We start from the raw sequence: 15,319 nt of genomic DNA on the forward strand, positions 1-15,319 counted from the left end.
TTCTTCAAAACCCCTTTGTTGAGACTTCTTTTCTTACCAGGACCCTGATCAATGAGGTTTCTACCAGTGAGGTTTCTACCACATTGGCATTCATGCTCTTGCTGCTCCTTTCATTCAGCACTGCTCAGGATAATCACAGACTATCTTGCTTTGCTGGCTTACATGACAGAGTCAAGGCAACAGCATTGTGGTTCTGTGGATGGAGCGCAGCTCTGGTTGCCCAAGGCTGGCACCCAATTCCAGGTTCTGAACTTGCAGTTGTGTGTCTTTGGGTTTTTCACTCAAATTCTTTTTAGCTTTGGTTTTTGTCTTCTGCAAGAGCGGCATAATAATGCCACCCTTATTTAGTGCAAGGCTGTGGTGATCTCAGATGAAATATTTATAAAATGTATAAGTGAATTTTTAATTTGCAATTGTGATTTCAGCCCATGACAGCATTCACTCTGCTGGTCTCAGAATACAGTATGTCTAAAAACCAAGAATTTGTTGCATTGGATATTTTGATGCCTTTTTATCACAAGTATGAGCTCTACTTTTGAGAATTTGGATGCTTTCAAATCTGATGGGTCATAAAATCAGATAGAGCAAGAAAGAATTTATGGAACTTGGCAAGGATAGCTGTGCTGACAGTTTTCGTATCTTTCAGATTATAATTATGCAAGAGTCAAGCTGATGTGTGAGATGGAAGAATAGAAAATGAAGGGCTAGAATTTTGTACATCTCTGTGGCTCTGTTTCGTTTCCTAGGGCGGTGGTTCCCAAATGTGGTCCCAGAACCAGCAGCATCAACATCACCTGGACCTTTTTAGAAATGCAAGTCCTCAGGGTTAGCAGTCTGTATTTTTTTTTTTTTTTTTTGAGGGAGAGAGACAGAGAGCAAGCAGGGGAGGGGCAGAGAAAGAGGGAGACACAGAATCTGAAGCAGGCTCCAGGCTCTGAGCTGTCAGCACAGAGACTAACATGGGGCCCGAACTCACGAACCATGACCTGAGCTGAAGTTGGACTCTTAACCCACTGAGCCACCCAGGGGCCCTGCAGCATTCTGTGTCTTTTAAAAGCTCCCTAGGTGCTTCTCTGGTGCACACTAATGTTTGAGAACCATTGTCCTAGGGGTAGAGGCTTTGTGAGATCTGGGATACCTCCCACACATGGTCAATAAGTGAAAAGAAACCCACTGCCCAAGAGAGACACTTATGTATGTAATCAATGGACTGGGTGAAGTGGGTTGAGTAACTTTGTATTTCCCAATTGATGTGTGAGGGTTTTTGTTTACATGACCTATTTAGTTTTCCACTTACATAGATGTTACGCTGACTTAAAAGTAATTAAATACGAGCTTCATGCTCATAAATATGGGACACTCTCATTATAATAATTTGTTTTTACACTAGTTTGGCTACAGTATGGGTCAAATTACAAGTGCTGAAAACATAATTACTCAAATAATTGGTCAAAAAACCCAATTTTGATCACCAAGTTAGTTAATAAGGCAAGTTTTCTGTTTCCCAAGTCAGCTTTTAAGAGTAGTTTGTTTTAATCATAGTTCTTTATATTTACCTGAAGTTGGGCTCATTCATTTACTCCTGTAAGATTCTGTGAGGCAGGGTCAGGTAAGTGGTTGCCTACTTATATTTGTAGATCATTAATGGGGTTCAGACATAGAATCTACCATATATCTCATGGTAATTTTGGAGTTAAATTAGTTTGAATTCTAATCCTGCTTCTGATGTACCTGTCGCTCACTATGTATCTTGAGTAAAATTTTTGAGCTTCTTTTTGTTTTTTTCAGTCTGCAAAATGATGAGGATGAAGGTATGTAAAATGCCTAGCCCAGGGCTTGGTTCATTTTTTTGTAGTTCTCCAGTCATGTATTGATCATCATTTTCTCTTCTATTTAACAGCTGGACGCATTTGCTCAATTTTTTATGAAAGACGGTTGTAAGACATTGAAATTTTTGTACCAAGAAGGAGATGTCCCTGGTATTGGTAAGGATGTTTTACGAGGGCAATGTGCTGAGTGTTAATTAATGTTAAAGTGTAGCATATCTTTTCTCTTATGCATAGACAATCCTTTATTCATATAGAAAATTTACCGGAAGTTCATGTGTGGAAAACAGAGTGTCTTAAAAAACAATTTTTTTTTAACGTTTATTTTTGAGACAGAGAGAGACAGAGCATGAACGGGGGAGGGTCAGAGAGAGAGAGGGAGACACAGAATCCGAAACAGGCTCCAGGTTCTGAGCTGTCCGCACAGAGCCCGACGTGGGGCTTGAACTCATGAACTGCGAGATCATGACCTGAGCCGAAGTCGGACGCTTAACCGACTGAGCCACCCAGGCGCCCCAAAGTGTCTTAAAAACAATACATTTTCAGTCCAAATATGTATTTCAGGCATTAGTATAATGATTTAAGGAGAAAATATACTTCTAGAAGTCACTGGTATCTCCTGGGGTGCACATTTTCACTAGAATTTAATTGCATTCTCCCTCAAACAGGTGGAGCCATTTTGCACACAGGTTTTCAGATAACTAGTAATAGTTGTGAAACCACATGAGAACTCAGCAGCTGTCCCTGTGGTCCTGGGTCAGCATCTTGTGTCTGCTGCAGCTGTCACAATATCTGGCTTCCCTTACTATTCACAGTATTCCCGAAATAATTAACCCTTCGTCAGGATGTGAAACTGTTGTGTTAATAACTAGGGCCATCCTTTTGGTCTTAGACTACTTATCTTTGAAATCCTGTGGATTGTCCCTTCTATTGGTTCTTTCTTACTTTTCTCCTCTGCTGCCTTTAGGTGAGGCTCATACCTCATGCCTGCCCTAGTATTCCAGATTGAAAACCAGTATCTCTGAAACCAGATTCCCTCTCTGAAGTTCACACTACTTATTCCTTTAGAAGTAAACCTTTTATTCCATTATATCTATCTATCTATCTATCTATCTATCTATCTATCTATCTAGATATAGATAGATATGAATATATATGTATGTATAATTTGTAAAATGTATAAATGAATTTTTAATTTGCAATTATGATTACAGCCCATGATAGCATTCACTCTGCTGGCCTCAGAGTGTGAGCAGGGGAAGGGCAGAGGAAGAGGGAGACACAGATCTGAAGCAGGCTCCCCTTTATCAGGAAAGCCTAAATTTATCTTATGTCTTATCAGCCAGAACTGTGTTACACTACAACCATAGGATTAGGGAGGTTGAGAAAGCAGTTGTCTCTTTGGGAATGTATACATTGCTAAAGGAGACAGTGGGTTTTCTTATCAAGGAAGGAGGGGAGGGAGGTTATTAGGGGTAGAGTACCAACCTCCATGAATGAGCAATTGAGCTCTACATTGCTACATACTGTGTATCAGGGTTCTTTGGTTGCAGGCCATAGAAATAGACTCAAGCATATATAAGCAAAAAAAAAAAAAAAAAAAAAGTTTGGTTTTTCACAAAATTTAGAACTAGTTGAACCACTAGGCCTTGGGAAGGACAAGAACAGAGCATTTACACAGATTTCAGGGCAATTTCTTTAGGATTCATCACTGTATTGACGTTTCTCAAATCCCCTTTTACCTTTGGTGTCTCCAATCAGAATTTATATTCTTGCAGAGAGTTTAATTTATCTGGTTTGCATTTCCCCCACAGGGCTCTGACACTGGTGTCTTCCAGAATCACAGGACAGAAAGAATCCCCCACACCCAAAGGAGGGAAGGCTGGGAAGAAAAACGATTTTCATGGTTTTGAGAAAAATTTAAAATTTCTTTTATATCACATTCTAAATTTGGTTGTTGTTGTAAATAGGAAGACTGTTGATTTTGCTTTTCCATATTACAACCAAGCACTGTCAACAATAGCCATATTATGGACAGAGCCCAAATGTCCATTGATTGATGAATGGATAAAGAAAATGTGTGTGTGTGTGTGTGTGTGTATATATATACATATGTAATGGAATATAACTTGGCAATCAATAAGAATGAACTCTTGCCATTTGTAACAATGTGGATGGAACTAGAATGTATTATGCTAAGTGAAATAAGTCAATTAGAGAAAGACAAATATACAATTTCACTCATATGTAGGATTTAAGAAACAAAACAGATGAACATAGGGGAATGGAGGGAAAAATAAAGTAAGATAAAAACAGAGAGGGAGGCTAACTATAAGAAACTCTAAACTATAGAAAACAAACAGTGTTGATGGAAGGGAGGTGGGGGGGGATGGGCTAAATGGGGGGGATGGGCACTAGAGAAGGGTGCTCATGTTAGAGATGAGCATTGGGTGTTGTATGTAAGTGATGAATCACTAAATTCTACTCCTGAAAACAATACTATACTATATGTTAACTAACTTGAATCTAAATAAAAAATAAGTAAAATAAAAATTACAACCAACCATCTAACAAAATTATTATATTTTTAATAGTTTTTAAAATTAAATGATTCTTGGGCGCCTGGGTGGCTCAGTCAGTTAAGCGTCCGACTTCAGCTCAGGTCACGATCTCGCAGTCCATGAGTTCGAGCCCCGCGTCGGGCTCTGGGCTGACGGCTCAGAGCCTGGAGCCTGCTTCAGATTCTGTGTCTCCCTCTCTCTCTGCCCCTCCCCCATTCATGCTCTGTTTCTCTCTGCCCCAAAAATAAATAAACGTTAAAAAAAAAATAAAAAAATAAAATTAAATGATTCTCATCCAAACCAGGTTGAGGAAGAATTTAACATAATTTGGGTGCTATGAGTGTAGTTAGTAGGGGACTAAATCTTCTCTGCAGAGTCAGTGAAGGCTTCCAAGAGCTAGTGTTTCAGCTGAGATTTGAAAGGTGAGTAGGAATAGAGATGCAGAGGGTTGGAGATGGGATAGAATAGTTTGTGTGAAGACTTTGAAGGGAGAAAAGTGCAGAGCTCAGGGAAAGAAAACTGAGGAGGCTGCACTTTAAGAATTTCAATTATTGATATCTTTTTGTAGACAAAAAAACCCATTATTCCACAATCATATCAAAAATTGCTTACGGTAAAGTAAAGCAAGAAACCACAGTGTATGATCCATGGTAATTTATCACATTTGATCAGTTATGTGATCATACACTAAGTTCTTGATTTTTGTTTTCAGAATGTGGTCGAACTATTGCTGGAGCAACCAAAGGGGCAAAAATGATGAGATTGTATATAGACAACGCAGCCCCCGAGAAACTAAAAGGATTGTGTATATTTTTTGTTCGCTGTCACAATGATATTGCTATAAATGTTAAAAGTATTCATGAGGTATGTTTACATCTTTTCCAAATATATGGTTAAATGTTTTTTTCCAGCTTAATTGATATGTAACCGACATGGAATATTGTGTAAGTTTAAGCTGTATAACATGTTGATTTAATACACTTATCTTTTGTGAACTGATCACCACTGTAGCATTAGCTAATGCTCCATCATCTCACATAATTACCTTTTTTTGTTTTTGTTTTTGGTGATGACATTTAAGATGAACTGTCTTAGCCACATTCAAGTATATATTACAGTATTAACTATAATCACCACGCTGTACATTAGATCCCCCAAACTTATTCATCTTATAACTGGAAGTTTGTATCCTTTGACAAACATTTCCTGATTTCCCCTACCCCACAGCCCTTGGTAATCAATATCCTACTCTCTGTTTCTATAAGGTCAACTTTTTTAGATTCCACACATAAGTCTGATTGTACAGTATTTATCTTTCTCTGTCAGGCTTATCTCACTTAGCATAATGACCTCAGATCCATCCATGTTGTCTTACAGGCAGGATTTCGTTCCTTCTCATGGCTAAATAATTCTCTCTCCCTGTCCCTCTCCCCATCCCCCAAACTCGAAAAAAAATTTTTTAATTAAAAAAATAAAACATAGGGGAAAAGTTCCTTGACATTGGTCTTGACAATGGTTTTTTGGTTATGTCTCCAAAAGCACAAGCAACAAGAGCAAAAATTAATAAGCAGACTACATCAAACTAAACAGTTTCAACACAGCAAAAAAAAAGTTAATAAAATGAGAAGGCAACCTATGGAATGGGAGAAAATATTTGCAAACCATCTACTTCATTGGGGGTTAATATAAAATATATATAGAGAATTTGTGCAACTCAATAGCAAACAAACAATCCAATTAAAACATGGGCAGAGGAACTGAATTGACATTTTTTCAGAGTCATCCAAATAACTAACAGGTACATGAAAAGATGCTCAAAGTCAATAATCATCAGGGAAATTCAAATCAAAACCACAATGAGATATCACCTCATACCCATTAGAATGGTTATCACCAAAAAGACAAGAGATAGGGACACCTGGCTGGCTCAGTCAGGGGAGCATGGGACTCTTGATCTCAGGGTCATGAGTTTGAGCCCCAGGTTGAGTGTAGGAATTACTTAAATAAGTAAATAAACTTAAAAAAAAAAAGACAAGAGATAAGTGTTGGTGAGAATGTGGAGAAAAGGGAACCCTCATGCACTATTGGTGGGGATGTAAATTGGTACAGCCACTATGGAAAAAAGTATGGAGGTTTCTCAAAAAATTAAAAATGGAACTGCCATATGATCCAGAAATCCCACTTCTGGATATATATCTAGAGGAAATGAAATAAGGGTTTCAAAGAGATATCTTCATCTCCAGGTTCATTGCAGCATTATTCACAATAACCAAGATATAGAAGCAACCTAAGTGTACAACTGTGGATAAGTGGATAAGGAAGGTACGGTATATATACACGATGGAACATATATCATGTCCAGTGTGGAGCCTGATATGGGGCTCAATCCCACAACCATGAGATCATGACCTGAGCTGAAATCAAGCGTCAGACACTTAACTGACTGAGCCATCCAGGCACTCCCCTATGTTTATTTCTAGGAGTTTTATGGCTTCAGGTATTATGGTTAAGTCTTCAGTTAATTTTGAGTTAATTTTTGTGAATAGTGTAAGATAGAGGTTAAATTTCATTCTTTTGCATCTAATTATCCAGTTTTCGTAGCAGTGTTTATTGAAGAAGACTATCCTCTCCTCATTGAATATTCTTGGCTCTCTTGTCAAATTTTAGTTGAGTGTACATGTGTGGATTTATTTCTAGGCTCTTGATTCAAATCCATTGGCCCATGTGTCAATTTTTATGTCAAGTATCATATTGTTTTGATTGCTATAGCTTTGCAGTATAGTTTGAAATCAAGAAGTGTGATGCCTTCAGTTTTGGTTTTCTTTTTCCCTGTTAGGATTACTTTGGCTCTTGGGTGTCTTTTGTGGTTCCATACAAATTTTAGGATTGCTTTTTCTATCTGAGGGAAAAATACCATTAAAATTTTGATAGAGATTGCATTGCATCTATAGGTGGCTTTGGGTAATGTGGGCATTTAACAATATTTATTCTTCCCATCCATGAACATGGGATATCTTTCCATTTTGTCATCATTGATTTCTTTCATTAATGTCATAGTTTTGAGATCTTTCACCTCCTTAGTTAATTTTATTCCTAAGAATTTTATTAGTTTCAATGCTATTGTGAATGGGATTGTTTTCTTTATTTAATTTTCAGATGATTTGTCCTTCATATGTAGAAACATAACTAATTTCTGTTTGTTTATTTTGTACTCTGCAACTTTACTGGCAATTTTTCTAACAGTTTTTTGGGTGGTGTTTTAGGATTTTCTATTTACAATATTATATCATCTGTATACAGAGGTAATTTTCCTTCCTTTTTAATTTGGATGACTTATATATATTTTTTCCTTTTCTAATTGCTCTGCCTAGGATTTCCAGTGTTGTGTTTATCTTTTTTTTAAGTTTTATTTATTTATTTTGAGAGGTGGGGGAGAGGCAAAAAGAGAGGGAGAGAGAGAATCCCAGTCAGCTTCCACACTGTCAGCCTGGAGCCTGATGTGGGGTTCAGTCCCACGAACCACGAGATCAAGACCTGAGTTGAAATCAAGAGTTGGATGCTTAAGTGATTGAGCTACCCAGGCACCCCTCCAGTGTTTATTTAATAGGAGAGGTGAGAGTGAGCACCCTTATCTTTTCCCATTATTTTTTCTCTTTTAGAGAAAAAGCTTTCCACTTTTCACTGCTGGTTCACTGGTAAGTGTGAGTTTGTGATATGTGGCCTTTATTATTTTGAGGTATGTTCCTTCTGTACCCAATTTCTTAAGAGTTTTTTTTTATTATTATGAAAGAGTGTTGTATTTTGTCTAATGCTTTTTCTGCATCTGTTGAAATGATTACATGCTTTTTATCCTTCACTTTGTTAATGTGGTGTATCATATTTATTCATTTGCATATGTTGAACCATCCTTGCATCCCAGGGATAAATCTCACTTGGTCATGATGTATGAGGCTTTTAATGTGCTGTCGAATTGGTTTGCTAGTATTTTGTTGAAAATTTTGCATCTCTTTTTTAGGGATATTGTTCTTTTGGTAAGTGGGATATTGGTAATTTTCTTAGTGTGCTTATCTGGCTTTGGTATCAGGATGATTCTTGCCTTGTAAAATGAGTTTAGAGTGTTCCCTCTTCAATTTTATGAAAGAATTTTAGGAGGATTGGCATTCATTCTTCTTTAAGTGTTTGGTAGAATTTACCAGTGAAACCATCTGGTACTGGATTTTTCTTTGTTGGGAGGTTTTTGATTGCAGGTTCAATCTCTGCTTGTTATTGGTCTGTTCAGATTTTCTGTTTCTTCATGATTCAGTCTTTGTTGATGGTATGTTTCCAAGAGTTAATCCATTTCTTCTAGGTTGTCCAATTAGTGTGAATATAGTTGTCTATAGTTGTTTCTTTGTTTTCTTTCTTTCTTTTTTAAATTAAGTAATCTCTATGCCCAATGTGGAGCTTGAACTCATGACCCTGAGGTCAAGAGTTGCATGCTTTACAGACTGAGCTAACCAGGCATCTCCATATTTGTTTCTTACGGTCCTTTGTGTTTCTGTGGTCCTAATGTCTCCTTTATTATTTCTGATTTTATTTATTTGAGTCTTCTCTTTTTTTTCTTACTCTTCCTAACAGTTTTGGTTATCTTTTCACAAAACAGCTTTTAGTTTTGTTGATCATTGCTATTGTTTTTCTGATCTCTATTTCATTTATTTCTGCTCTTTTCTTTGTTATTTCCTTTCTTCTGCCAACATTGGGCTTAGTTTGTTCTTCTCTTTCTAGTTCCTTGATTGTAAGGTTAGGTTGTTTAATATCTTCCTTTTATAATGTAGGCATTTATTGCTTAAACTTCCCTCTTAGAACTGCTTTTGCTGCATCCCAAACCCTATAGGTTTTGGTATGTTATGTTTCCATTTTCATTTGTTTCAAGATAATTTTTAATTTCCCTTTAGATTTCTTCTAAAGAAACACAACCCACTGATTGTGTGAAGTGTGTTAATTCTCACGTATTTGTGAAATTTCTAGTTTTTCTTTCTTTTGTCACTGATTTCTAGCTTCATAAAATAGTGACTAGAAAAAGAAACACTTGGTATGATTTCAGTCATCTTAAATTTGCTGTTTTGTGGCCTACCATAGGATCTCTCCTGGAAATGTTCCACATGCATTTGAGAAGAATATATTCTTCTGCTATTGGGTGGAATATTCTGTATATGTCTATTAGGTCCATTTGGTGTAAACTACAGTTCAAGTAAAATATTTCCTTGTTTCTTTTCTGTCTGGATGAACTAACCACTGTTGAAAGTAGGGTATTAAAAGTCCTCTACTGTTATTGTGTTGTGTGTTTCTCCCTTCAGATCTGTTAGCATTTGGTTAATGTATTTAGGTGCTCTGTTGTTGGGTGCATATATATTTATGACTGCTTTATCTTTTTGATAAAGTGACCTGTGTATCATTGTATAATAACCTTTTTTGTCTACTGTTATTGTTTTGGCTTAAAATCTATTTTGTCTGATATAAGTATAGCTACTTCTGCTTTCTTTTCGTTTCCATTTGCATGGCATATTTATTTTCTCTTTTCACTTTGTGCCTCTGTTTGTTCTTAAAGCTGGAGTCAGTCTGTTTTAGGCAGAATATAGCTGTTTTGTTTTTGTATCCATGCAGCCACTCTGTGTTTTTTGATTGGTGAATTCAATCCGTTTACAGTTAGAATAATTATTGATATGTAAAGGGTTACTAATGCTATATATTGATTGCTTTTTGTTGTTTCATACTTCCATTTTTTTTTTTTCTTTTTCCCTCTGTTTCTACTTACCTTTGTAAATTGGTGTTTTTCCATGTGGTACGCTCTGTTCCCTTCCTTTTTAATCTTTTGTGAATCTACCCTAGATTTTTGCTTTGCTGTTACCATGAGGCTTACATAAGACATTATAGCTATAACACTTTATTTTATGCTGATAATAATTGTATGCAAAAACTCTATCCTCTTACTCCTCCCTTTTATGTTTTGATGTCACAATGTATCTCTTTTTATTCTGTATATTCATTAACAAACTTTGTAGCTATAGTTATTTTTATTACACTCATTCTTTAACTTTTATACTAGAGCTACATGGACAACACCACTCATATTTACAGTGTTAGAGTATTCTGAATTTGACTATATACTTACCTTTTTTAGGGTATTGTATGTTTTCATATGTGTTCATGTCAATAATTAGTGTCCTTTCATTTCAGCTTAAAGAACTCCTTTCAGCATTTCTTGTAAGGTGGATCTCATGGTGATGAATTACTTCAGCTTTTGTTTGTCTAAAAAAATCTTTCTCTCTCCTTCATTGCTGAAGGGTAATTTTGCCAGATAGAGTATTCTTGGTTGGCATTTTTTTTCTTTCAGCACTTTGAATATATGGTTCCACACATTCCTGGCTTGTCAGGGTTTGGCTAAGAAATCTGTTTTGGCAACCTTGGAGGGTTCCCTTCTAAGTTACAAGCTTTTTTTCTCTTACTACTTTTAAGATTTTCTCTTTGTCTTTGAGTTTTGGCAGTTTTATTATAATGTGTCTTGAAAAGGATCTCATTAAGTTGGTTTTGTTTGGTGACCCATGAGCTTCATGAACTTGGATATCCAAATCTCTCCCCAGATCTGGGCTTTTGTCAATCACTGTTTCTTTAAATAAGCTTTCTTTCCCCTTCTCCCTCTCTTCTTTTCCTAAAACTTCAATAATTTGCAGATTGGTGCTTTTGATGATATTCCATAGATCACACAGGTTTAATGTTTTTCATTCTTTTTTCTTTGTTATCCTCTGAATAAATTCAGAGTTCCTGTCTTTTATCTCACAGATTCTTTCTTCTGCCTGATCCATTCTATTGTTGATGACCACTGTTGCACTTTTCATTTCTTTGTATTCCTCAGCTCCAAAATTTTTGATTGGCTCTTTTTTCACGATTTCTGTCTCTATTAAATCTCTCGTTTTGTTTATGTATTTTTTTCATGATTTCATTGAATTATCTTTCTGTGTTTTCCTGTAGTTCACTGAGTTTTCTTAAAACAGCTTTGTTGAATTCTTTATCATGTAAATTGCAAATTTCCATGTCTTTGGGGTTGGTTGCTAGAAAATTATTGTGATCCTTTGGTGGTATCACATTCCTTAAAGTTTTGTATTGCTGTCTTTGCCTTTGATGTAGTAGTCATGTCCCCTGGTCTTTACCATCTTTGGGAGAAAAATATCTTCCCTCAGCCCTGTTGGTGATTCTGCGGCTCTTAGAGACCTTCTGTGGATAAACCTGCTCTACACTTCTTTATCCCTTTTGTGGAGGAATTCTTAAGCTTGTATGCCTTCTCTCAATCCTGCAGTGCACCAAGTTGACAACCTCCCTTTTGTTTTCCCAAAGGTGATGCTAAAGCTCAAGTTTGTGATCTCCCCCCTAGCCAACAAATTTGGGCTGGCTTTCTTCATGTAGTCACTAGCCATCTGCCAAAGTATGCTCTCACTGCTGCCATCAGGAGCATGCATGGGGAGCCAGCCACAGGGTAGGGGGCATTGTGTGGCTGAGGCATGCTGAGAGCTGGGGGCGCCCATGGGCCAGTTGGGGAATCCATGTGCCAGATGTTTCCAGTGGCCATGCTGGGCTTCCGGTGGTGGGCTCCTTGATGGAATCTGTGGTGGAGTTAGTAGTATCTGCTTCCCTTTAGCGCCTTCCTTTAGAGTCTTATCTGCCACTCTCTCAGCTTGTTTATGCCCACCCCCCCCACCCCCCCCCCCCGTCCCCTAGCCATGTAGCTCATGATTTAGTACTCTGGATGGGGTGGGAGAGAAATGAGCCTCTTTGGCAGCATCCTACATAGCCGGGGAAGCTGGATGCTCACTTACATGCTCTCATTTGCCCCTACAGGAGAAATTAAAGGCTGAGAAGATCTCCCTTGGTCCTAAGCTGTGCAGCCTTGGGGGAGGGGTGATGTGGATAAAGTCAAGTCTTTCCTCTTACCTTATCCTGTGCACTCAAACTCATATTTTTTTACTTCAACTGTGTGAAGGAACTTCTCTTCTGGAAATCTGGACTTCCACAAAGGCTCTTGTGTCCATGGGTGATTAATAGTGCTCTCCATGGGGTTCTAGGACAGTGTCTGAGAGGGGTTAGAGCTGGTTCATGGCCACTGCAGGTTTCACACCTAGACTGAGGTCTGGATGCCTGTTCTCTGATGCATGGTGGGTGAGACTCTTCCTGAGTTCCTTGACATATGGTGCTGGATCCCAGAGCTCCCACAAAGCCACTTTTGTCCATTGATAAAAACCAAATTATTGTTTTTTGTTAGGGGACAGAAACAAAGGACATCTTATTCTACCATGTGTTGACATCACCAGCCTGTAGTTAAACATTGAATGTATTACCATAGTTACACTTTTACTTTACTTTCTCTCCTTTCTGTATATAGGACTGATTTGAGTTCCAAGAAAATGTATTCATGTATTCAGGATAACTGAGAAATTACTATAGTAGAATGAAGTGATATTTATCCTTTAGACACTGCTTTTACAATTCATGAAAATTCCATTTCTTCTAGATGGTGTGCAAATAATTTCCATCCTTCCATTTACTGGGAAAGAATTTAATGTTGTTCACATAATTTTGAGTATTAGTTATTTTAATTTCCTCTTTACTTAATATTTTAACTATTTAATAGTTTAGAAAGACTTATCTAGTGCTTATCTAGTCCTGGGAAGGCAGCTTGATGACATGGGAAAAACAGCAATTTTATTCAGATAGACCCAAATTTGTCACCTACCCTCACCACTGACCAGTGGAGTGTTCCTTGACAGGTTGCTTTTCTTTTCTATGACTTAGGTTTTTACATTATTAACTTGGAAATAGTAATACCCACCTTGCAGGATTGTTGTGAGACTAAATTATAATATTAGGAAATTCTTATCTTGCTAAGTAACAAATCCACCCTAATTTTTCTCCTTTTCTGTTTATGACAAAAAATGGCTTTAAGAGAGGTTGTTTAGCTTGGTTTTCAAGTCTAGGTTGGGAATCATTTCCCTGTGACTCCTTGTAGATACTGCATTGTCTTCTGGTATCTCTTGTGGCTGATTAAGCCTCTTCTGTAAATGTGCTTCATAGGTGATCTGTCTTTTCTTTCAGTTGATTTTGTTCTTTGTCTTTCAAACAGTTTCACCATGATGTCTCCAACCATGTGCACGTGTTTCCCCAGTGTGTCTTCCATTTCAGTAATTCTCCCTTCAACTTGTTTGTAACAACTCATTCTTTTTTATAAGTGAGTTTTTATGTTTGTCACAGTTGTATGCAATTTTGAAAAACATGTTTATTTATTTTGAGAGAGAGAGCACGAGCAAGCACACCAGCGGGGGGAGGGACAGAGAGAGAAAAGGTGCAGCCAGTGCAGAGCCAGAGGCGGGGCTCAGTCTCACAAGTGGTGAGATCATGACCTGAGCTGAAATCAAGAGTTTGACGCTTAACTGACTGAGCCACTGAGGCACCCCGGTATGCAGTTTTAAAAAAGGAAGAAATTCTGTAAGTCTTGTTATGAAAACTTAAGTCTATCTCACTCTCCAGGAGCAACCATTAATCTCTCAACAGATTCTTTCATTTGCCTCCATATCTCTAAATGGTGTGCTCTGATTGTTCCTTTGCCAGATTAGACATTACTTATTGACTTTTTTCTGTGGAAGATGAAGATTTAGCTCTTTTTTATCCTATGCCCCTCCTGCCATTTTCCATCCCTTTGTTCTTATATAACTATAACATACTATTTCGCTTAGATAAGTATTTGTTTACACCATTATAACTGTGTAAAACCAATCGCAGTTGAGCATATGGTATATCAGTGGTCCTCATAATGGTTCCCTAAACCCTTTCATGGAACGTGCAACGTCAAAATGTATTTTTATCATTATACTAAGACATTTGCCCTTTTTACTGTGTTGGCATTTGACTAATGGTGCAGAAGCAGTAGTAGGAAGGACTGGTGACTCCTTAGCACGAATCAAGGCTGTGGCACCGTACTGTACTTGTAGCTGTTGTAGTCTTCACTGCCATACGCTCACAGTTAAAAAGAAATGTAGTGGCTTTTGGCAAGTTTTTTTATCTTAATTTCTTGGCTTGGGATGTCCATGTCACTTAAATTGTATTAATTGAAATGTCACACTCATAAATGCTAGACTTCTGATTTCTGTGTATTTTATTTCTTGAGACTGATCAGTTTTTCCACTTAAAATTCTGGGCAGAGGGCTAATTTCATTGCTCTTTCCTTACTCTGATTGAGTATTTCTAGTCTCATTTCCCGGGACAGGGCAATTTTCCACTAAGAACTTTATGCAGAAGGCTCAGCTTCATTTCCTCCACATTGTATAGGCTCCAGGTTGTCTCCTTACCTATGTTGAAAGTAAAGCACTGAGGAAAGTGTCGCCTTGATGAACACACATGGGAATGGTTAGAATGGGGGAAGAATATAAATTTGTTGATTTTAGAACTCTAATTTCCATGACTGCCTAAGTTTTCCTAATATATAGAAAGTATTGCCTACGCTTAATGTAATGAAAAATAGGTTATGATTTTCAGCTCTTTAATGGGATTAGCATATAACATTTGAACACCACCCTTTCAGGAAGTGCTATTTACTGTACTGGATGCATCAACAGGAATCCTTCCTGGGATTAGCAATATGCTGTCAAGTATATTTGTGCCAGCTATTCTTGCAACAAATAATTGGGGTGCTCTAAATCAGTCCAAGCAAGGAGAATCTGAAAAACACATTTTCACCGAAACCATCAACAGATACCTTTCATTTTTAGATGGTAAGTACAAAATTTAACGTTTAGTACATTACTGAAAATGAGCAGATTAACTGTAAGATCTGTTATTAAAGATAAGCTTTAGAGGAAAACCATTCCATCTTAAAAGAAAGTATTACTCAAAATAATTATGAGACCT

General features: G+C 37.3%; 1 protein-coding gene across 7 annotated transcripts in view; it reads left to right on the forward strand.

Moving 5' to 3' along the window:
- Positions 1-15,319, forward strand: part of DNAH8 (dynein axonemal heavy chain 8) — a 333,661-nt gene that overhangs the window by 18,541 nt on the left and 299,801 nt on the right. For all 7 annotated transcript variants that reach the window (XM_042938633.1, XM_042938632.1, XM_042938634.1 and 4 more), the window contains exons 5-7: positions 1,901-1,985; positions 5,100-5,251; positions 14,994-15,183. In XM_042938633.1, the coding sequence (XP_042794567.1) occupies positions 1,901-1,985; positions 5,100-5,251; positions 14,994-15,183 (427 nt within the window). The remainder of the gene's footprint in view (positions 1-1,900; positions 1,986-5,099; positions 5,252-14,993; positions 15,184-15,319) is intronic.

The sequence above is a fragment of the Panthera leo genome, chromosome B2 (genome assembly GCF_018350215.1).
Source record: "Panthera leo isolate Ple1 chromosome B2, P.leo_Ple1_pat1.1, whole genome shotgun sequence".
In the NCBI taxonomy this organism is placed as follows: domain Eukaryota; kingdom Metazoa; phylum Chordata; class Mammalia; order Carnivora; family Felidae; genus Panthera; species Panthera leo.